General features: G+C 35.0%; 1 protein-coding gene and 1 non-coding gene across 2 annotated transcripts in view; both read left to right on the forward strand.

Moving 5' to 3' along the window:
• TMEM232 (transmembrane protein 232) overlaps positions 1–25743 on the forward strand; it is a 337836-nt gene that overhangs the window by 33642 nt on the left and 278451 nt on the right. Inside the window, exon 2 of the mRNA XM_037737996.1 lies at positions 23716–23845. Coding sequence (XP_037593924.1) covers positions 23716–23845 — 130 coding nt within the window. The remainder of the gene's footprint in view (positions 1–23715; positions 23846–25743) is intronic.
• Positions 12344–12474, forward strand: LOC119471002. The gene has a single exon (XR_005199991.1). It is a non-coding gene; the product is annotated as a small nucleolar RNA SNORA51 (small nucleolar RNA).

Below are 25743 nucleotides of genomic sequence, written 5' to 3' on the forward strand. Positions count from 1 at the left end.
CCCGCCTCGGCCTCCCAAAGTGCTGGGATTACAGGCTTGAGCCACCGCGCCCGGCCTTATTAAATACATTTTCAACTTGTCCTAATGTCCTAAGTCCTGCCCCTATAGCACCTAATGCTGTTTTTAACCATAGTAAGACATGTTTGATAAGACAACAAACATGTTGTTGCCATGGGAATTTAGAGCAGAAGTGCAGTTTGGGTACAGTTTGACAACCGCAAAATGTTGGGTGTTCCAAGTTAAGGTGAACTGGATAGTAGTTACCTCTAGATATAGTTTAGTCTGGGTGTGCCAAAAGGACTTCCACATTCTCTCCAGTTAGATCCTCAAATTATCCTTCAGTGATATCCTTGTTCACCAAATAATCCCCATTGTATGAATCCCAGCTTCATTAGAATGCTTCATAGACCTCCAGTTACAAAAATAAGGCTCCTGACCCCTAGAGCAGGAGATACTATGACGAGGCACACTAGCTGAGGCTGTGTTTCATTTGATCAGGGCCTTTGGATAATAATTGATCATCTGTATTCATATTAATACAGTGATCTATTTTCAAAGTATTAAAAACTACCCAATCAGACATGGAATTGGGAAGAATTTCCTGGACGTGTTTTCTTAAATGGGGACATTGATAGTATCTATACCTAAAAACAGTTTGCTCTAGGAACATTGAACTAATTACAAAAACTTGACATCGGGGTTTCAATGTCCTCTTGATATTGAAAAATAAAGGTTTACCCTACTTCCATATTAATTAGATTAGTGGTTTCCCAGTAAGAGGAATGGGAATCAAAGGAGGAATTATCAGACCTTCAGTCATCATAATAAGAAAGTACAAAAACAAAAGATATATGTAGAAAAAATTAATATGAGTACAGACCTGGTTCAGTATCTTGGAAAATGCTGTTTACTCAGATGTTATCTACTTTCTATTCTTGAAGGGCTCAGGAATCTTAGAGGTCTTTAATTGGATATCTGTGGTAGACTCAGGAGTCTATTCAGGTGTTAGGGTTTTCTTTAAATGAGAAATGTGACGCTAGGAGTCAACCCCATCAAGTTTAGTTGCACAATGAGTATAGTTCCATAGGTATGGTATGTCAATAATACTTGATAAGGCTCTTTCCAACAAAGTTCAGGTGAACCTTTCAGTTGATGTCTCTTCCAGTAAACATAGTCCTATGGCTAGTGATCATGATACTTAAGACCCTCGTCTACTAGCAGTGTACTGTAAAAAGAGTTTTATCACTTTAGCTTTTTGGTTAATCTTGACAGAAATGAATCATATCTGCTTTCAATAAGGTTGTTTCCTTATTGAATGGGGATGGAGTAATCCTTCATCCAGTCTCATCCAGATTAACCTGTAATTATCTTGCAGGGGGATAATCGATATTTTCCAAAATGAGTTGCTCTTAGGTTAAGCAAAACCAATGAAAGAGACTTGGGCCAAGTAATATAAAAACCTTTCGTTAATTTTGACAGCTGAGTTTTTATTATTCTGTTGTTCATTCCACCAATGCAGAGTACTGCGGATGGTTTACACATTAAAAAAAATTGGAAAATGGGCCTGATTTTGCAAACTGAGAGAAATATCTCTCTCACAAAATGAGTTCCCTATCACTATGTAATTCAGAAGGAATTTCCCGAGAGGGAATTACCTATTCCAATAAATACTTTCCTACTGCTTGTGCAGTGGCTGTTTTACAAGAAAATGCTTCAACCTAATGAGAAAACATGCACATCTTAACTAGTACATATTTATAACCTTGGTCTGGAGGTAATTAGATAAAGTCCATTTGCCAAATTTCAAAACCTCCAATGGGCAAAGAGAAATGCCCTTGAGATCTGTGAAGAGGCTCGCTGGATTCTGCTTTGAACAAATTGGACATTCTGCATAAATCTTATGAGCTATACCAGTAAGGGTTTCCTATAATATTGTTTTCCCTAGGCAATCATTTTCTTAGATCCCCAGTGAGTAAGCTTATAGCACAGCACACTGAAATCCCATCAGCAAAATAGGTCTGTCATTGGGTCCAGACCATAAATTACGTGTGAGGATGGGGAGCTGTTGTTGGCGGGGGGTGGGGAGGTAGCACTCCCCCTTGATTAGCCATATCTGCTTTTTTCTCTCTAAAGCCTTTTCTTGAGTTTCATGGCACTCCTTTTTGATCGCTTCTTTTAAACATAGCTACTTTTGTAGTTTCATCTGCTGTTTGTGTTAAACAGCCTTTTTGGTTGCTGGATCAGCAAAATTCTTTCCTTTACTCTCTGGGGAATCAAGTTTGGAATGTCTAGGAATTGTAATAGCCACTTATTTTTTTGTAATTGGATGGCTTCTAGGAGGTTAGAAACCTGACAGCTATGATTGGTAGGTTGTCCAGGGGAGGTTAAATATTCTTCTTGCTTTCATAACATTGCAAGGTCATGAGCTACACCAAAAGCATAATGTCTGGCAGTGTAAATATTAGCCATTTGTTTTTTGGCTAATTGTCAAGCTTTGATAAGTGCTGTTAACTCAGCTAACTGTGCTGATTTTTCTTTAGGTAAGGGATTACACTCTATGATGTCAACAAGGGACACAATTGCATAATGGGCATAGCCTGCCCATTATTTCCCAAATCCATCCCTTATATATGATCCATCAATGAATCAGATAACATCAGCATTTTCCAGGAGTGTCTCTTGTAAATTCTGTCTGGACATCAAAAGCTGTTCTGTGAGAAAAATACAGTCATGAGGCATCTCATCAACTGTTTCAGGAGGCAAAAACAGCAGCAATGAAGATATCACAGGGAAAGATGGTAACATGTGGATCGGAGAGCAAGAATATTTCATAAGAAGCCAGTCTGCTAACAGAAAAATGCTGAATATGATGTGAATTCCAGAGAGCTTCTATCAAATGAGATACATATAAAGCCAACAAAACCTCTATTACAATTTCCTGAGTGGCCCTAAGGAGCATGGCAATGGCTGAAGTGGCCCTCAGACAAGGGGGTAGCCCAGACGCTACACAGTCTAATTGCTGACTATCATAGTCAATAGATTATTATAAGACAATAGGACTGTACTGTCCTCCATGTTTTTAGGTTAGAACACTCAGCATGCTGCCATGGATCTCATGAACAAAAAGGAAAAACAGCAGCCTAATGATGGCCCCAAACAGGGGCTCTTGTAAGATTTTCTTTTATTTCTTGTGTAACTTTTTGTCCTTCCAATGTCAATACATGGGCTTAAATTGATCTTCTTTCAATAATGTACATAACTGCTCTACCATAAGAGTAAAATTAGAGATCCAGCTAGGGTAGCCAGCTAAACCTAAAACAGCTGTCTAATTTTTGGAGTGGGATATGGATTTATGTGTAGTACCCTTTTAGAAATTAATGTTGCAAATATGTTACTTGTGTTAAGCAAAATTTGAGTTTTTCTTCAGATACCTCATGGCTTATCTTTGCTAATTGTTCCAGCAAGTACAGGGAATAGGTTTTACAATATTGCAGATTGGTGGAGCATAACAAGATATCATCCATATATTGAAGTAGAGTGGAATTTCCTTCAAAATTTAGCTCAGCCTGTTCAGCCCTTAATATTTACAAAAGATAAATTGGATTTTTGGTATAACTTGAGGCATAACATTATAGGTATATTGAAAGCCATCTCAGGTAAAGGCAAACAAATATTTACTGACAGGGTCTATTGGTATGCTAAAGAAACACTTACATGAATCAATTACAGTGAAATATTCACTGCTTACAATATATTGGACAAAAGAGTGTGAGGGCTTGGAGCTACTGGATGATGAATCATAATATCGTTAATGACTCTCAAATCTTGTAAAAATCTCCATCCTTTCCTATTAGGTTTTGTTACTGGGAGCATGGGGTTATTACAAGACAGAAGCAAGAGATAATTAATCCTTCATCAGTGAAATCTTTGATTATTGGTTTTATTTCTATTATAGCTTCCTGTTTTGATTAATACTGTTTAATATTCAAAAGTGGCTTATTTGGGTCCACCTGTATTTGTATTGGAGTGGCCACTAAAATTCCTTCTATATCAATAGATGATTGGAACCATAGTTAGGGATATGTGTTAATAAATCATCAAGTTTTTTTCTGTTTTAATACTTGATGGTTGAACTTTAATTTTAATCTGATTCAAACTTTTGGATCTGTCATTTTTAGTCAATTCTCTTTCAGTCATTTCCAAAATCATTGTCCTTCTTTTTGAGAAGAAAATATGATCATTATAAAGTTTTAGAAAATCTCTTCCTATAAAATGTTTTGGTGTGGAAGGCACTAAAAAGTGCCTTTAAGATTTAGCTCAGCCTGGTCAGCCCTTAATATTTACAAAAGGTAAGTTGGACTTTTGATATAACTTGAGGCATAACATTCTAGTTATATAATCATCTCAGGTAAAGGCAAACAAATATTTGCTGACACCTAAATTTCCTAATTGTAAAGGCAAATGTTTCGATTTATATACAGTCATTGGTTGATTAGATACCCTGGTATTTGAATGGTTTCATTACTCTGAGGAAGAAGACTCTTTAGAAAGGTGGGGCTTAGAATAGAAAGGTAGCTCTTATGACAATTATTTAATTTGTTCTCTATTATATCTATTATATATATAATAGATATAAAATATAATGTATATAAATATAGATATTATTTATTATATCTATTATATATCTTATACATCTAATATATCTAATTTATATATATAAATTATATACATGTTATATATATCTCCACTTTTCCCAGATTATTACTTAAAATCCAGGGAAAATCCCTCTTTATTTCCTTAGAGCTTCCCATACATTTTCTTTCTTTTATTTTTCTTCTTTTTTGTTTCTGTGCCCATTTCAGCTATTTGCAATCTTCCTTTAGATGTCCTGGATCCTTGCAGTAATAACAGACACATTTAGACTTTTCTGAGGTTTCCTTTTGAAAGGAAGCCCTCTATTTTGATCTGGATATCTGACCAATGAGTTGTTGGAGTTGTAAATTCATGATTTTAGTGACATTATTATCCTTCTTTTGCTGTATAACATTGGCCAATTTATCATTTAGTTTCCCTAATTCCGAAGTGTGCACACAATCCCAATTTATTTGGCGCAATTTGACCACATTGGCCAATTGTTCATCCAATCTGTTAAGGAAAGTTGTATTTAATAAAGAATTATTCTGACAATTCCTTAGACTGTCTTCATTCATTCTCAGATATTGTTTGAAAACCTTTTCAAATTTTTCAAAATAGTCTAGCACAGTTTCATTTGGTCTCTGTTTACACTGCTGGACTTCAGACTGATCAGCAAGCAATCGTAGAAAACATCTGGGGAATTACTTGTGCTAAACAATTTACTGGTTCTTGGTCCTTCTCTCTGTCTTCAGCTGTCTGCTTATGAAAATTGCTTAGTGGATTTTTCCAGTCAACCTTTGATAGCCATTCTTCAGCTTTTTCTTTTAGATACCATCATATGAATTAACTGGTATAAATTTCAATAGTCAGGTTTATAAGTTCTGGTGGTTAGATTGAATTTCTTGCTGATACCTATAGGATCATGGGTAGGATCAGGAAACTCCTTAGCAATATCTCTGAATTTTGCCTTAGTTCGGGAAATAGAGGTTATTGAAGGTTCCCCACTTGGATTAATTTTCTCCCTAAACAGTGCTGCTAAAACCTCTGCAGGTGGTGGAGGAGGGAGTGAAGTAAAGTCTGGACAAAGCAGTTCTGAAAGCAAGGAGAGGGGAAGGAGTGGTAGCGAGAGAAGGTGAAGCAGTAGAAACTTTGAATAATTTTTTCAGTTGAGAAATGGCTTCCAAGGTATTGTGGTTCACTTTCTGTATAGAAACAATTTTGTGATTTTCTTTTCGTAAGTTTCTAAATGCCATTTGAAATACTATCCCATTCTTCCTGCCTAATTTTTGAGCCAGCTTTTTGTAATTGTGCCCAAGAGTAAAGCAGTCTCGGGATCTCAGATGAGCCGCATTTTGGCCAAGTTAAATTAATTTCATTTTTAATGATGTTAGTCTAAGGAGTCAAAATTTACAAGACGAAGCGTTATAATTCTTAGTCACAAATTCAGCTGGTGTCCCATGAGGTGGTTCTCCTTATACTTCCAATTAGATGTTTTATTTCTTATGTTTCCCCTCTTCCCTTCTTTGTCTGCACCAGCTAAGGATGTGTTTAGAGTCAAAGGTGTATTGCTACAAGGTCCCCTCCTCAGGCTGTCAACCCCAAGTAAGTTACCGTCATATGTCTCAAGGAAATCTCAGCTCCCCAGGAGGCAGTGCAGTACTCCAAATGCTAGGGGACCACCCCTTTGTGAGTATTTCCCAGAGGACCTTAAGTATTTTACCTGTTTTCTTTCTTTTTTTGGCTTATGAGGGAACCCTATGGGACTCCTATCAGGAGAGATCCCCTTCAGACACCTCCAAGAGATTCTTAGTTACCTCACAATATCTGAGATTTGAGCTGGAGGGAGCAAGTGTCTCTTAACTTTGGAGCAATTTTATTGCAGTTGCTCTCAGATGGGATATAAAAGGGTTGGTACATACAAAAGAGGTTTGAAAAGAGAAACATTCAGCTGATCAAAGAAACCACTGTTCTAACTGCAGCAATGCTTGGGTGACTTGACTTTTCTTTCTTTTTTTTCCTAGCAATTTAGAACAAAGGGATAACAACCCTAGGGATAACTTAGCAAACACATGATTTACTACTTCTCTTAGTGGTCCTAAAACAGCTCAGGATAAAGCAAATTTTGATCTCTAGCAAAAGAGAGGGAAGTCTAGATTCCAGGTAACCCACCATGGAAACCCAATAGTTTTCTAGAGTTGGTTCAAACACATGCTTTTGCGCTGGTACCAAGCACCGAGTTCGAATTTCTTAAGATGAGTTCTGTGTGTCCCTGTATCTTGCTGGAATTCTGCTGACTACACCATCTGTCAACTAAAGGTTAAATAAAAGGCATTATACTTTAAAGAAATTTCAAGTTAATTTTATTCTGATCTAAGTTTGAGGACTAATGACCTGGGAAACACAGACTCATCACAAACTGAGAATGTGTTCCCAAGTGTGCTACACAAATACAGTATTTATACATTCTGTTCCATAGGAAATGAGATAAGGGGAGTAGTGAAATGAAGGTGACATTCTTACAATTTTGATTTGTGAGCCCAGATGACCAGGGACAGACACATGTTGTCTTTACCATTACTGATTAAACAAATATACGTTTGATTTGCTCATTAGCTTATAGAGTTCGCAGTACGCTGAAGTTTATACCCTGAAATAAACAATAGTGAATGAAAAGCACAGCACAAAAGGGAACAGCTTGTAGCTTGTAAAAGCACGAGCAAAAGCTGTAATGGGAGGCCCAAAGTTAGACCGTCTGAGAGCGCCCCATTAACCTCGGCACATCAGCGGTGTGGTTGCAGGGCAGGAAAGCACTACTTTGGTCCCACGAACTCCTTTCCAACATGGGGTCTGCACAGGGGTCTTGTAGAGAGTGCCTGTGTAAGCACCGGGAAATGTTGGTGACCTTTGCTCACAATTTCTAGGAGGGTCTTTGCAGATGGGAGCTGGCAAGGCAGGAAGGCCTTGCAGGAGGAGATATTGGAACACCTCCTCCTCTGCCCATGTTCTCAGAATATGGGGTAATCTCAGTTGCCCTATGTCCACAGTGCTCAGGAGATAAAAGCCTGTTGATGCATTGTATGTGGTCAGACCTGGTAGTGCCCTACTGCCCTGCCTGCTGGCTGCATATTGATAATGATCAGTGGTTTGGTGTACTAGGTTAGCTTTTCTAGAAGAATTACCTGTTCCATTGTATTCTAATGGTACATGCTTCTCTCCCTGGCTATCTTGTCCCACAGTAGTTCCAAGGCCTCCCCCAATAGTTTCAAGCTCCCCCCAAAAACCTCCCCCTTGCTTTCTACCCCTCAATTAACAAGTGTGTGCACCTAACAAAAAGCTGTGGAAACCAGAACTCAGGGCCAACGTGGTCCTTGCACTTCACGTTGGTCCCCTGGACCCACACTTTAATTCTATTTCTGTGTCTTTGTCTTTATTTCTTTTCTTAACCCCTCATCACCACCGGGGCTCATGGCACCCATGAACAGGGTTGGGGCTGGTACCCAACATGATTAATGCTCATTTACATTATACCTAAGATAAAGCAAATATGTGGTTACTATATGTAGGGTAAAAAGTTAATGAGCATATAGGTTTCTTAGGTATTGGAAAGTGATGACTTATTATATCTTGCCTTTGTGTTTTATCTGATAGACAAAGTTGTAATCAGTAAACGTCAATGAAATATTTGACAGAATCTAACCCTGCAGAGGAGAGTTTAGCTTTGCTTTATAGGCCTAGTTTTTATTATGCATGTGGCCAACCAGAAGCCATCTTGGCCCACTTTTAGAACTTTATTTCAATTTTTCTTTTTCTGATAGTTGCAAATAAATAAAAAGTACTGGCACACAACATAAACGAATATAAGAATTCATGGACAGTTACATCCCTTTTGCAATTCCTTCCTAAACCATTCATCACATTAGCAGTTTGCATCAAAGCCAAATGACTTCCTATGGTGAGTAAAGCAGGTTTGAAATACTTATCTAAGTATGTCAGAACAGGGCTTTATAATTTCAGTGTTAGCTCATTGTGATTTTTCTGAATAAATGAGTAAATAAGTGATTGATAGGAGATGAATTAAAATAGTTCCTGTTTAAACTTTAATGATGCTTTTTAGTTCATTTTCCTTGTTGTCTAAGGCTTTCTTTTTTTTTTTTTTTTTTGTACTTTAAGTTCTGGGATACATGTGCAGAACATGCAGGTTTGCTACATAGTTATACATGTACCATGGTGGTTTGCTGCATCCATCACCCCGTCATCTACATTAGGTATTTCTCCTAATGCTATCCCTCTTCTAACTCCCCACCCCTGACAGTCCTGGATGTATGATGCTCTCCTCCCTGTGTCCATGTGTTGCCATTGTTCAACTCCCACTTATGAGTGAGAACATGTGGTATTTGGTTTTCTGTTCCTGTGTTAGTTTGCTGAGAATAATGGGTTCCAGCTTCATTCACATCCCTGCAAAGGACATGAACTCATCTGTTTTTATGGCTGCATAATATTCCATGGTGTATATGTGCCATATTTTCTTTATCCAGTCTATCATTGATGGGCATTTGGGTTGATTTCAAGCATTTGCTTTTGTGAATAGTGCTGCAATAAACATACCTGTGTATGTGTCTTTATGGTAGAATTATTTATAATCCTTTGGGTATATAACCAGTAATGGGATTGCTGGGTCAAATGGTGTTGCTGGTTCCACATCCTTGAGGAATTGCCACACTGTCTTCCACAATGGTTGAACTAATTTACACTCACACCCACAGTATAAAACCGTTCCTATTTCTCCACATCCTCTCCAACATTTGTTGTCTCCTGATTTTTTAATGATTGCCATTCTAACTGGCATGAGATGGTATCTCTTTGTGGTTTTGATTTGCATTTCTCTAATGATCGGTGATGTTGAGCTTTTTTTCATATGTTTGTTGGCAGCATAAATGTCTTCTTTTGAAAAGTGTCTGTTCATATCCTTCGTCCACTTTTTGATGTAGTTGTTTTTTTCTTGTAGATTTGTTTATGTTCCTTGTAGATTCTGGATGTTAGCCATTTGTCAGATGAATAGTTTGCAAAAATTCTCTCCCATTCTGTAGATTGCTTGTTCACTCTTAGGATACTTTCTTTTGCTGTGCAGAAGCTGTATGGTTTAATTGGATCCCACTTACAAATCTTGGCTTTTGTTGCCATTGTTTTTGGTGTTTTAGTCATGAAGTCTTTGCCGATTTCTATGTCCTGAATGGTATTGCCTGGGTTCTTCTAGAGTTGTTATGGTTTTAGGTCTTATGTTTAAGTCTTTAATCCATCTTGAGTTAATTTTTGTATAAGGTATAAGGAAGGGGTCCAGTTTCAGTTTTCTGCATATGACTAGCCAGTTTTCCCAACACCATTTATTAAATAGGGAATCCTGTCTTCATTGCTTCTTTTTGTATATATATAGATGTGAATATATGTGTGTGTGTGTGTGTGTGTGCATATATATATATATATATATATATATATATATATAGTTTTCTCAAGAGAAGAGAGGTCAGAAGGAGACTGGTAGATAAGCAGTTATTTTATTAATCTAGGACAGAGAAAATGGCATCCTGAACCTGGGAGAATGACAAAGGGAGAGAAAGCAGACTTGATTAACAGTGCTTCTTTGAAGATGAGGATCAATAGTACATAGTGACCAATAGTGGTTCCCCAAAGATTTGATGCTACCTGAGCCTGTAAACAACCTGAAGTCAGGGAAGACTTAACAATGACCATGAAAGGAAGCTTTAGACAGAGCCTTGGTCTCATGACTGTGAAACTGCCAAATACACCCTACATTGTCTAGCTTTGAACTTTTAGATTCTTTTATTTTTTATTTTTGTACATCAGAGAGAAATATGCTTCCATACTGTTTGAGCTCTTATTTTTATTTCTGTTATATGTCACTAAACCTAATTCAAATACAGCATTTTCTCTTATAATCTTATTTTTATTGTGGTAAAATTTGCTTATAATGAAATGTACAAATGTTCATTACAATTCAATAAGGGCTCTGGTTATTTATGACTAAGTGGCTGAAAACAATTTTTTTTTTAATCAGCTCCTACAGTTTTGAAATTAACTGTCTTAGCTGGGTGATTATCATATGGGATATCTCCTTAAACCACAAGATGTGGTTTGATGTCAGCTGAGTCTTTAGTCATCTGAAGGTTTATGGCTGTCTCACTTGCCTGGCAGTTTCTCCTTGCTGTCACTTGGAAACCCAGCTGGGCATTTGGTTAGAGCTATAAACCTGATTCTCTATACATGGCTCTCCATGTGGCATTGGCTTCTCATAGCATGGTGGCTGGATTCTGCATGTCCCAAGAGACCCAGGAACAAACTATAAGGTTTTTTTTTAGTGGTCTGGCCTCTTAAGTCCTAGAATGTCACTTCTGCCATATTCTGTTAGTCAACTAAGTCACTAATTAAGCCCAGATTCACAGGGATTGGGATTAGACTCTATCTCTTGTATGGGGGAGTGGCAAGGTCACATTGCACAACAACATACAGTATGGGAGATATTGCTGTGGTCATCTTTAGAAATTTAATCCATTACAGTAAGTTTTGATACATGCATCCACCCATGTTACTGCCCCTAATATAAAACATTTCCATCATGCCACCTTCTGTTCAGTCCTTACACCTTCCAGCCTCCCAAAGACCATCACCGTGCAGTAGTTTTATCTGTGCTTGAACTTTGCATATATGAAATAATATAGTATGTATACTCTTGTGTTTGGTTTTTTTCACTCAATGTAATATTTTTGAGATTTATGCATGTCGTTGCATGTAGCAGTAATTTGTTCTTTGTTATTACTGAGAATAATCCTGTTATATAAACATACCACAAATTGTTAATCCATTTTCCCATGAATAGATGGTTGAATTGTTTCTAGTTTGGAACTATTGTGAATAACACTACTGTAGGCATTCTTGTACAAATATTTTTATAACAATGTTATCATTTCTTTGGGAATGAAATTTCTGGGTCAGGGTATAGGTATACAATTAACTTACAAAGGCACAAATAGATTTCCTACATTGTTATAGCTTATTTTCATTTCAATCAGCAACATATTAGAGTTTTATTGATCTATATTCCTCAAAATTTGGTATTGTCAGTTTTTTTTAATGTTAGCCATTCTAGTTAGTGTGAAATAGTATTTCATTATGCTTTTAATTTGAATTTTCTGAAGACTAATGATTTTGATCATATTGGTTTTGTTGATCCTTCTCAGATCTTATTCTATATGTTACCGATATCTGCTCTTAAAATTTCTCTTAACTTTCACTTTTTTGGGATCTATTTTGCTGTTATTTTTCTCATTTCTAATGTTTGGTAATTAATTTTTAGGTTTCCCTTGCTGTTAGATGAATGTTTATGTAACGTTTCCTCTGAAGTGCCATTTTCTTGCACATCATAAGTTTTCATATGTAGTATTTTACTGTCATTTAATTCTAAATATTTTAAAAATTTTATTGTTACTTCTTTTTTTGAGCCATAGGTGACTTAGAATTGTTATTTTTTATTTCCTGATATATGTAGGGTTAATTTATCCTTTTGTTATAATTTTCAAATTTAATTGTGTTTTGATGTCAGGGAATATAATCTACTTATGTAGATTACCTACATTTTGCAATTTGTTAAAACATACTTTCTAAGCTAGAATGTGACCACGTTTTAGAAATTGTTGATCTCCTGGTGCTTACCACCAGCTGTGTGCTTGCACTGACTGTACAGAAAAAGAGACAGGGTAAACACAGCCCACATATGCCTCAGACTAGGCCCTGTGCCTGGTCTATATTGTGAATAGGGGGACATAGAAGAAAAAAGAGAGAGAAATTGTTTTTGTGTATTTGGGAAAAATGTATATTCTCTAATTTGGTCAAGCATAGAAATTATATTGCTTCTATAGCTTTGTTAAATTTTTCTTGTTTGTTGTTGCATACATATCAGTAGTTAAGAAAGAATAACTCAAACTCCCATTTACTAATTTATTCTCGCAGAGTCTCGCTGAGTAACCCCTTTCTCTAACCTGTTTAAAATAGCTTTTGATTTCTCCAGGGGCTTAGCTCAAGGTTTTTCTTTATATTCTTTTAATCTATAATAAAAATAAAATAATTAAATCTTGGAGTTCATGTTTCCTTCTTTAGTCCTTCAAAGTTGCTTTTCGAGACAGAAGCCAAAAGCCATCTTTACTGGCACTAAAACCCATATCACTAATTTTTCTATATTAATTGTTTATCCAGAAATCTCTTTTTCATGGGATATAATCTATTTTTTTGTATGTACAGATTCTTCAGAGATTTTATGTAACTATTTAAGAAATAAATAGGGTATCTTTTCATGTATTCATATTCTTTATTCTTTTAATATTATTCTTGACTGCAACTGCCTATTACATTTTGAATAGTAGTAATGGTGTGGATACCCTTGTATTGTTTCTGGCTTTTAAGATAAAGCTTCCAAAGTTTTATCATTAATTATCATGTTTGTTTAGTTATTCCTAGATACATTTAATTAAAATAAGGAAAACTGTTCTCAGATTGCAAAGTTTTTTTGTTTTTAGAATCATAAATGGAAATTGAATTTAATGGAATTATTCTTTGGCATATATCAAAATATTTCCTACTTTTTTGCTTTAACTACATCAATACATTAATGTTATGGTTTATAAAAATAGTTTTTATAGTATTAAATTATCTTTGCTCTTCTGAGACTAACCCATCTCCATTATAATGAATTATTTTTTACTGAAATCCCTAGGTTTGGTTTTCTTATGTTTTGTTTTGAAATTTTTGCAGCTAGGTTAATAGGTAATATTTCCCAGTAAGTACCCTTTCCCATACTGCCCCAGATTCTAAAACCTTGGATGGTTCAAAATTTTATATATTTTTATGTAGGATATAATAAGATTGTTGAAACTCTAAAAAGGCATAATAATAGTAAAATTACAAAAAGCCTTAGGAAGATATTCTGGAAAGGAAGAATGAGCATAATAAAAACAGACAATGATAAAATAATTTAAACAATTTTATTAACAATTTTAAAAGTAGTTTTTGTTTAAGTGTGCTGGTTATTCTTTGATTATTATATCATATATTGTTTTTCTTGGTTTAAACATCTAAGAGAATCACATGTACTCTCTCTCTGTCTCGTGTGTGTGTGTGTGTGTGTGTGTGTGTGCTTGTGTGTGTGTGTGTGTGTGTGTGTGTACGTTACAAGGCCACAACATATATGTGTGCGTATATATCTTTGTAATTTGTAATTTAATGCTGAAAAATTGTTAAATCTATATAATTTTGAATCAGTTCTTTTAATATTTTATTATAAAAGGCCAAGCATGCACAAAGGTTAACAAATCCCCATTATTTTCAACCTAGATTTTACAGTTATCAATTAAACTCGCACACTTTGATGTAATAATTTTGTAATTGTTTGATGTTTAAAGTATTTATTGCTTAGTGCATTTATATAATTAATTAAAGGATATTACACAAAAAAACACATAATAAGTAAGAAGTATTCCCCTCCACTTGGATAGTAAGGAACTGTTAACAAGAAATACGAATATAATCCCTATTTGTAGACTAGGTAACTGAGGCACCTGCAGTTTAAGTAATCTGCACAATGAAACAGGCATAGTCTGTTCTGGAGCCAATATTAAAGCAAGCTGCTGATTCCTGCATTGCACACTTATCCATTATACCACACAGGAGTCTGAGAGGGAGAAAAGCCAAAGGTCCTAGGAGTGTAATGATGAACAGAAAAGAAGACACTTATTTCCAGAAGGGATGATTGGCAAGGTTAGATACTATGGAAGGATCAGGTAAGATCAGTATTGTAAAGCTCTTAGTGAATTTGTCCACTTGGAGATTATTGTCAGTCTTGGAGAGATCCTTTCAAAGCTGAGGTCATAGCAGAAACTATATTCCAGATATTTCATTTTTTGTAGTAGAATAAAATTAAGAGTAAGTATTATTTAATATAAAAACAATATCTGATATAATGGAAACCTAAAATCAAGCCATTTTTTTGCCACTTCAGATAAATATTCAAGGTAAATCTTTGAACTCTATTTAAATATCAGAATTTACCCCTGGGAAGTGGTAGAGAAAATCTGGCAGCTACTGCAAACTGTCTTCCACAGTGGAATGCTTTATAAACCAAGACTATTAGAGCAAGCAGAGAACTGGGTCCTAGAAATAGTTGGTATCTAAAATAATTTTTTTAACCTTTCATTTAATTAGATTTTGCTTATTTTAAAAGGAGAGCAATTCATCATTCAGATCATTTTTATTCACTTAAGGTATTATTTCCATTTCTGTCAACAAATTCAATGAATACCCTGTGTTTGGGAATGACAGAAAACAAAAGGATATTTTAATCTTAAGGATAATTTTAATTCGTATAAAGCTAAGTTTTACTTTGACATTATCTTTTGCGGATTCAGGAAAAACTATAGCTCTTGTTGACAGTGATGTAAAAGCGAAGTAATTCAATTTAACAAGTTCATTTTAGTCTCTTTACATTTAAATGTGATTTTCCTGCAAAGTAAAAAAATAAATGTGTCTTATACTTAATAGCAGAAGAAATTAAAAATTTTAGCTGCCTAATTTTAATTTTTTATTTCTGTTATAAAATGGTCTGGGGGTTACTAAAGACTATGAAATATCATGAAATATGCTATTGTTGGCATCTTTTTGTACAATTCACAAGTCAACATGCTGTATGCATGTAATGTCCTGAGAAGGAATGAAATGATCTGAATAATTTCTGCAACAGATTTTAGCAAATAGTGTTTTAGAAGCTGAATGTTCAAGAATCTCTTTTTAGCAAATAGCATTTTAGAAGCTGAGTGTTTCAGCTCCATTACTGATTAGTATTGGTGACCAAGTTCTATTATTCAACTCCACTTAAACTTGTAATTGTAACTTGTTTTTGCTAATCTCTTCTGGCAAATGGTTCTCAATCATTTATATATTACATTCTACTTCTAAGTCTCTTTGAGAATTTAAGTCCAACAACGAATAACACAATTCCCCTACTTTTTGGACAAAGGTAGACATTTAATCTTTCTCTCACTTTCGACTATTAAATGACTATCATTTACTGACACCCTACAATATGGGAAATATTTTATCTTATTTAATCCTCAGGCAACTCTGCTTAGATATTATCATTTCCGTTTTACAGATGAGAAAGCTGAAACTTGAACAAGTAGGGAGTGCTTATTGAATAATTAGGGAGGAGGGATGCAGAAGCCAAATACTTAGCATTCCTGCCCACCTTCCTGCTGCCCTGCTCCTCCGAGAAGCAATTGCCATAGAAAATACAGATGTAGCTGTTTACATTCCTCCCTGGTCCTCAGTCCTTTCAGGCATCATTGGGAATCTCACCCCTTGGGCAAATTTCTAGTCTTTCATGGCTATCACCATGGCCTGAGAAATTGTCATATGCAAGAGGTTTTCAACCAATGAGCCAATGAAGAACTAACTCCCCTGGCTTTTCTGGCTTTTACGAACTTTCCATTTTCCTCCTCCTCAACCTCTCTGCTGAAGCTCTTAGAAAGTAGAGAACGGTATTGGCAGAATCATGGTGTTGGAGTGTCGTCGTGTATAGTTTGAAACAATCCCCATTTTGCTTTGCCCTTGACCTTCTTTTTTCTCTCTCTCTTTACCTCTTTTCTTCCTTTCTCTTTGCAGATTCCTCTCTCCCCCTACCCATACCCCGTTTTCCTTTCTCCTTTAAGGAAAATCAGATTCATTGGGTTAATTTCAAAGCTCCTTAGGTGATTTTACTTTCTTTTTCCCTCCTTCCCTAACTCCTGTGACCAACTGAACCCCCTTCCTCAAATATGAAAAATATGTTAATGTCAGTGCAGTTATTTTAACACAGATTTTCTGATTCTAATTATTTTCTTTTTTTTTTCAAAAAGGACAAAAGACATATCTACATGCTCATCCTATGATAAATATTTAAATTTTAAGGTAGTTTCTTTATACAGATGGTTTTCTGCACTAGAATATGGTTTTACTCTATAATAGAAAAATGTTTATGCTAGAGTAAGGGATTGTACTTGACAAAAGATAAAGAGCAAAATGAAAGAAGATAAAAAAAAAGATTCTACTTCCTACATCTCTGCAAACCTTATATTTTTTATTGTTTATATCAAAGCTCTGATTTTTGTTATACAATTACTTTAAGCTGCTCAGGTTGCATTTTTGTTATGCTTTGTTTTTTTGAGACAGGGTTGCCTAGGCTGGAGCATAGTGGCACATTGGCTCACCACAGCCTTCGCCTTTCAGGTTCAAGCAATTCTCATGCCTCAGCCTACTAAGTAGCTGGGATTACAGGCGTGTGGCACCATGCCCGGCTAATTTTTGTATTTTTCGCAGGGACAGAGTTTCACCATGTTGGCCAGGCTGGTCTCGAACTCTCTACCTCAGATGATCCACTTGCCTCAGTCTCCCAAAGTGCTGGGATTATAGGTGTGAGCCACTGCACCCAGCCTTGGGGTGCATGTTAAACTTACCTGGGGATCTTAAGACAAACACGCATTCCTAGACAACTCCAGACCTAAATGTAATAGGTCTGGAGTTAGGATGTAAGGAATCAGCTGCCATGTAGATTACTTTTTAAAGATGCTTTTCCAACTCTCTGTAAAGTGCCAATTTTAAAACTTCCAAATTGTCTTAGAAAAATTACAATGAAAGAGAATTACCATAAAATGAAAAATAAAAAAGGTATCCAAAAACCAAATGTAAATAATTAGAATCAACAGATATAAAATTGCTTTTGATAAATACAGTCAAGACAAATATAACACGGGAAAAGAAAACAATTACAAAATTATACATATTATTGAGTGAAAATACATGTAACAGGGAGATAAATATTATGCTCATAACATTTGTCATTTCTCAATTATAACAAAACAAAGATATTAAGGAAACAGTAATTTCATATGTTAAAAATCTATATGCAGATAAAAAATCTAGAGGACCTGGAGTATGGTAATGACTTTAGATAAGACACCAAAGATATGATCTATGAAAAAAATAATTGATAAGCAGTTTAAAACTGATTAAATTTCAAACTTCTGCTCTGTTAAAGACAATCCAAATAAAATGAGAAGACAGGCAGCACAGACTGGGAGGAATCATTTGCAAAAGACTCATCCAATAAAAGATGTTATTCAAAATATACAAAGAACTCTTACAGACACAAAAAGAAGTGGACAAACAATATGATGAAAAAGTCGACCAAAAATGGAACAAAAGGACAGGCGTGGTGGCTCACACCTGTAATCCCAGCACTTTGGAAGGCCGAGGTGGGTGGATCATGAGGTCAAGAGATTGAGATCATCCTGGCCAACATGGTGAAATCCTGTCTCTACTAAAAATATAAAAATCAGCTAAATAGTGTTTCATTCCGACTATATGACATTCCAGAAAAGACAAAATTCTAGACAGTTAAAAAGACTATTTGCCAGGCCTTACTGGGGGCGGGGGTGGTGGGTCTGATAAATAGGGAGAGCACAGAGGCTTTTTAAGGCATCGCAAATACTCTGTATGGTACTATAATGGATACATGGCATTATACATTTGTACAAACCCATAGAATGTACAACACCAAGAGCGAACCCTAATGTAAACTATGGACTTTGGGTAATTATGATATGTTGATATAGGTTCATCAATTATATCACATGTACCATTCTGGTCCAGATGTTGTTAATAGCACAGGTATGGGAGTAGGAGGTATATGGGAAATTTCTGTGCTTTCCTCTCCAGTTTTGCTCAGAACTTAAAACTACTCTAAATATATATATATATTTAAAGTCAGGCCAGGTGTGGTGGCTTATGCCTGTAATCGCAACACTTTGGGAGGCCAAGGCAGGCAAATCACCTGAGGTCAGGAGTTCAAGACCATTTTGGCCAACACGGTGAAACTTAGTCTCTACTGAAAATTCAAAAATTAGCTGAGGGTGGTGGTGGGCACCTGTAATCCCAGTTACTTGGGAGGCTTAGGCAGGAGAATCACTTGAACCTGGGAGGCGGAGGCTGCAGTGAGCCGAGACTACGCCATTGCACTCCAGCCCAGTGACAGAGGGAGATTCTGTCTCTAAATAAATAAATAAATAAAGTCTTTAAACAAACAAGCAAACAACCCATGTGCATACATGGAACACACATTAGGTATATAAATATCAACATTTTTAATATGACCAGTGATCTTTCTGATGCTTCTTAATTTTGTCACATTTGGGTTGAATTTCAGCAGTATTCTTTGCATGAACTAATGTATCTCTCCACTGTTTCTGTGTATTGTTTCAATAATATTCATGGTAGAAAAATGAGTCTTACCTAGGTATGATGATAAGAATCAAAGAAGAATGTTTTTAAAATTTCATCATTTAAGAATGTTAAATTTTTTGTCTAACATAAAGTTATGCTGTGTTTTCAAAATGAATGTCAACTTTTTACCAGCAGCCGGTTCCAGTAAGTTCTTCTGTTAAATTTTACCCAAACTTAAATTACATTTTAAAGAAAGAAATGGATTCTGGATTCATGAACTCCTTATGTGTGAATCTTCTTTAGAAAATAAATTTAAATATTCTATCAAATAGTACAATACTTAGAGATAACTTTTTACAGACTGCAATGTAAAGATTATTACCCGCTTCAATGATAATTGCTAAATTATGGGATATCTTGTTTTAGTTTTCCATTGCTACCAAAATAAATTACTACAACTTAAAGGTTTAAAATAACACTCATTTCCTCTCTCACAGTTCTTTAGGTCATAAATCTAGGCAGATTCAGCTGGGTTCTCTGCTCAATGTCTCACAAATTGACACTAAGCTAGCAGCTGTAAAAAATATTTGCACATCACACATACAAAAAAAGGTTCATATCCAAAATATTTAAGGCACTCAAACAACTCAATAGAAAAAAGAGACAATTTAAAAAATGAACATAGAACCTGGATATACATTTGTCAAAAGAAGACATACAAATGGCCAATAGATATATGAAAAGATGCTCTACATCACTAATCATCAGAGAAATGGAGACCACTGTGAAGTAATGGATATATTATTTAGCCTGATTGTGGTAATCATTTTGCAATGTATGCATATGTGAAAACATCACATTATACAACATAAATATATACAATTTGTATTTGTCAATAACATTTGCTCAATAATACTAGGGGTGGAGAAAAGGTGCCAGCTGAGCTAGTCTGTTACCTGGTAAGGAATTTACTTCTAAGGTCTTCCAGATGGTTGGCAGAATACAGCTCCATGCAGTTGTAGAAATGAAGTCCCCGTTTTTCTTTTGTTTCAATTTTGTCGTTGTTGTTACTTGGCTGGAGTCAGTATTTCTCAGCTTCTAGAAGGTTTCTGGTATAAACTCCTCCATTTCAATGACTATTCAAAATGATTACCTACTATTGCAGCAGTCCTACACAAAGCTTACTTTAAAGAATTTTTAAGGTTGGGCACAGTGGCTCATATCTGTAATCCCAGCACCTTGGGAGGCTGAGGTGGGCAGATCACTTGAGGTCAGGAGATGGAGACCAGCCTGACCAACATAATGAAACCCCCTCTTTACTAAAAATGCAAAAATTAGCCAGGCATGGTGGTGTGTACCTGTAATCCCAGCTCCTCGAGAGGCTGAGGCAGAGAATTACTTGAACCTGTGAGGCAGAGGTTGCACTGAGCCGAGGTCATATCAGTGCACTCCATCCAGCCTGGGTGATAGAGCAAGACTCCATCTAAAACATATATGTGTATTTATATAAAATATAAACATATATTTATTATATCTATATAATAAAATGCAAGCTTTTCTAGTTTTATACTATTCAGATATTCAGAGCTAATTATACTTGTAAATAATGGGGCCAATACAACAGTTCTACATTTATATCACTAATATGTCCAAATTGCACTTGTGGTAAAGCAATTGCCAAAGTTTGCAATGTCTGTGCATTTACCAAGTTGCGATGATGTCAGCCAGTGCTAAGTACATTGCACTATGTTGTCGACCAGTCCTGAGTACATGGCAAAGATTCATTGGAAATTTCTGATGCAATCTGTGACTCTTGTCAATTAACTATATTTTTTTAGTCTTAGCAACACAAAATGCTGTTGGCTACAGCCAACAGAAGAAATAATTAATACTTTTCAGATTTTTATAATACTTTAAAAAATTTTTTAGTTTGAACTTTTTTATGCTTTACATAAATGGCATTTAAAAGGTGATATTTATTGCTTCATTAGACATACATATTCAGAAATATATACTTTGGTTTTAGCACTTCACAAAATCAAACTACATGTATATATATAAAAGACAAGTAAAAATTCTTGGTTTCTTATTTCTTTGGAATAATATCATCATTATTTGCTTCGTTACTTTTTTCACGTTCATGCAAGTTAAACATTTTTACCTTCATAATTTTATATGATTCACTGTAAACACTTGTCAAATTTACATTTATTACTTCATTATTACTACATTGTTAATACAAATTAACTCCTTTTCACATTCCTGCTTCTTGATTATTGTTTTTTCTTGACCAAGAAAGGTCTAGTAAAGTTTATTTTGCCATCAGTAAATTAGAATAAAAATAAGTTGAATTTTTACTTTGCTTGTTTAGCTAATTATGTAAAAAGTGGGTTAAAAAACAGACAATATAAATTACAATAACTGCAAAATAACATATTAAAAATTAAATGCTTACATTTTCTCAGATTTTTTATGGTTTGTGTTGGAGTTGGAAAATGAATCTTAGCACACCATGCAATAGGCCCTATTTTCATGCAAAAATAATAATAATTACTATTATAAATTCTTTTGTTGATATCTCCAAGCTTTGGGCTCTACTGGGAATTTGATATCTTTAGAAAATCTAAATGGGAAGAATATCTTTAGAAAAGAACTAATATTTTTCTGAAAGTTGATGATATTTTCAGATTCTATATTTTTATTTTTTGGGGGGAGGGTTATTTTGAAACTTTTTGTTTGTTTATTTACTTTACTGAGGATTTAATTCTGACATCTCTATAAGAAATATTTTTGGAGGTATTAATTTCTTTTTTTTTTTTTGAAATTTGAAGTTATTTAGCTCTTGTTCCCATTACTCTTTGTCAAAAGTAATCCTAGGTAATAAAATATATTAGGGGGCACAAATTGTTTCTCTTATATATCACAACGCTATTCAAATAGTGATTTACAAACTTGTATTGGTTAAACACTTTTACCAGTACTGCTAAGATAAGCCGGAAATTGAGAGTAAGCATTTAGAAACTTATATTTTTGAGGTTTTTAACCCCATCCAACCGGAGAAGTTTCTTTAACAGGGCATTGTGGAACTTGCATGTTGAGCAGAAAGTGCAAATATCTACCACTATTACCAGCAGATGTGGGCAATTTTTGGACAATAAGTTCAGCGATTAAAAGATGATGTTTAAAGCAATTAAGCTTCTTGAAACCGAAAAAAAAAAAAAATGACTAACCATAGCCAACTCTGTGAAAGATCTCAGGAAACAGCCAAAAGCTTTGGGTCAATTTGCCTAATATAACAAACACAAAAACCAGTTTTAGCCTTCAATTTCTTTTTTCTCCCTTGATGGCCTGTAGTTTTTTCTTTTCCATCCATTTGGCATTAAGTGCTTTAAACTAATTTATCTAAGGGTATGTCTAACTCAAATTTATATTTCTTGATATTTCTGATACATGCTGTTTTGTGGATAGTTGGTTTTTGTTTTTTTTTTTAAAATTATACTTTAAGTTTTGGGATACACGTGCAGAACGTGCAGGTTTGTTACATAGGTATACACGTGCCACAGTGGTTTGCTGTACCCATCAACCCATCATCTACATTAGGTATTTCTTTTAATGCTATGCATCCCCTAATCCCCCACCCTCCGACAGGCCATGATGTGTGATGTTCCCCTCCCTGTGTTCGTGTGTTCTCGTTGATGACTGGAGTGGAGCATGCAAGGAGAGTGAGATTGGAATTTCTATCCTGCAGGCTCTCTCTTAGAGGGCAGCCTCAGGTTGGCTGCATTTCTTGCTTAAAGGCCAAAGCTTTTTATTAAACACAATTCCTCAATAGCTATTCTGTCTTGATCTATCTTCCTCTTCAGTCCTAAGAGTGATAATGGTTTATTTCATTCTTGTCAGCCCCTGAGAACAGAACCATCTTGTTTTATATGTCTTTGGAAAGAATACCGTGATTCAGGTACCCTATTTGAGTGTGCTCTGCGTTTCCTGCCAAAACTTTGACTGATCTAGTGATCAATTTTTATATTTAGCTATTTAAAAAATGAAAGGCAAAATACTGCAATGTAGATATGACTACCCTTTCGTTACTTCATTTTGCTGACTAAAACTCTACTAAACACAAATAGGATGTTTTAGTTTTGGTCATACACTCATAGAATATACTCAGATATGAAAAAAAAGAAAAAAATTTGGGTGTAAGACAAGCAGAGAAAGCGGTGTCTAAATGACGAAAAGACAGGAGATATGAAAAGGAATTTATGAGAATCTTTAAAGAACAGAAAACAATAATATGATCACAAATGATTACATAAAATTTCCTATATACTAGGCAATTTATATTCCTATATAAGCAATTTACATTTATTGAACTATTTATTTCTCACAAGAACTTGATGAGGAAATACTCTTCTCATACAGGTGAGGAAACTGAGGCACAGAGCAGTTAGTCTGGTTGTATAGCCTGTCCTCTTAGCTACCATGCCATGCTGCCCTTTCAATGGTTTTGCTGATAAAAGTGGTAAAGCATAATAAAGACTAGATATATGGATAGATACATTTATAATCGTAACTTTTTATACTTATTTCCATAATATCCTTATATTTTACTTATATATTTAAATTCTTCCTTAATATAGAATGTTCTTAAGCCTAACTTTAGTTCTCACTACTTTTCCAAAAATAATAACTTTGCATAACCTGTATTGTTTGATACTGAGTACATTTGTGTGCTAACATGCATTTAATATTCCTTTTAGAATTTATGATCTGTGGATATGCCTGTTAATAAATCACCTATGATAAATACATATGGAGGCATATCTTCCCCTTATAATGAAGAACACCGGAAATTAAACTTTCAACATTTAAGTGGAGAAAGGAGTCCTAAATCAAGGTAAGCTAGAAAAAAAATTACAGGACCCATATGTATTGTAGAGAGTTTAGAAAATATAGAAAATTGTGAAAAAGAAAAATTCACCCATAGCTTTCTAACCAAAGATTAAAATTTTAAAGTTTACTGAAGTTATTTTTAAATAGCCTTGTTTATTGTGATTATATGCTTTCTAAAATTTTGAATTCTACACTTTTTGTTTGAATGATCTATACTCATGTTTACTTAATTTGTCATAAAAATGTGTAGATTACATGAGAAAATATTTGATAACTCCTGTATCATGAAGAATTTTATTTATTTCTAAGACCTTTGCTATTTCAAATTTCACCAAAACAGAATGTTTTTCTATATTTCAAATTGTTTTGTTGGGATAAAGTTTCTGCAATGAGTAAAGAGTAGTTTAAAAGAACTTTCACAAAGACTTTACAGTCACAAATAATGTACTTTTTCTAGTTGTTTTCTGTGGTATCTTTGTCTCAATACCATTGTGACCCATATTATAAAAAAAGTGGCAGAAGAAGTTGTTATCCATCTACAGTCCTACAGAGAAGAAAATAAAATTCAATGTATTATTAAAACATTGAACAGTTTTGCTATTATTCATATAAACATATGGAATATGTTTAATAATATGCTGAAGAAATAAGCAAAACTGGTCAGTGCATCTAAATGGTCAAGGATGCTAGAAATAAAAAGCAACAAAACCTGAATATGCAAATCATGACTAGATAATTCTGTTACTAATGGGATGTAGGTAAACAGAAGGAAAATAATTTGTATAAAAATATTCAGAGTAGTTTTAATTACATTTCAGAATTGGAAATAGCAAATGCTTCATAGTTGAATGACTAATTCAATTAAATGTTTCTGAATAGTAGAATACAATAGAAAGGTTTATAAGAAAAAAATTGAAACAGAAATTATGTAGACAGTGATTAAACTGATTATATGAAATGTGTATTATGGATACTAGAATTCACAAAGAATGGAGTATAATCTTTTATGTTATTTTCAGTCTACCAGATAGTTATAGATACAATGCTAAAAAGTAGGTTAGATTCTTCATTTAAACAAATTTCAAAAGCCCTAGGTCTAATAAGTGCAATTGCTTTCTTTGCTACAAAAATTCTCAGCTTTTTGTTTGTTTCCTTATTTATTTATTTAGAGACAAGGATACCCAGGCTGGAGTTCAGTGGTGTGATTATAGCTTACTATAACCTTGAACTCCTGGGTTCAGGTGATCTTCCTGCCTCAGCCTTCTGATTAGCTGGCACCCAGGCATGTACCATTATGCCTGGCTAATTAAAAAAAAATTTGTGTGTGTAGAGCTAGGGTTTTGCTTTTACGTCCAGGCTGATGCTGAATCCTGGCCTCAAGTGATTGGCCCTCCTTTTCCTCCCAAAGTGTTGGAATTATAGGCATGAACCTCTGTGCCTGGCTCAGTTTTAAAATATGCTCATGTGTAGTGTAAATCTACATTAGGGGGGCTGATACAGTTTGGCTCTATGTCCCCATTCAAGTATCATCTTGAATTGTAATCCCCATGTGTCAAATGAGGGACTTGGTAGGAGGTGATTGGATCATGGGGATGGATTCCCCCTTGCTGTTCTCATGAAAGTGAGTGAGTTAGTTCTCATGAGATCTGGTGGTTTTATGTGTCTGGTACTTCCCCCTTCTCAGACTCTCCTGCCACCATGTAAGAGGTGCCTTGCTTCCCCTTCCACCTCTGCCATGATTGTAAATTTCCTGAGGCTTCCCCAGCCAGGTGGAACTGTGAGTCAGTTAAACCTCTTTTGTTTATAAATTACCCAGTCTCAAGTGCTATCTTTATAGCAGTTTGAGAACAAACTAATACAGAGACAGAGCTGGCCTTGCCAGTACTACCTATATAGCTCTTT

Source organism: Cebus imitator, unplaced genomic scaffold, assembly GCF_001604975.1.
Source record: "Cebus imitator isolate Cc_AM_T3 unplaced genomic scaffold, Cebus_imitator-1.0 Scaffold46, whole genome shotgun sequence".
Lineage (NCBI taxonomy): Eukaryota > Metazoa > Chordata > Mammalia > Primates > Cebidae > Cebus > Cebus imitator.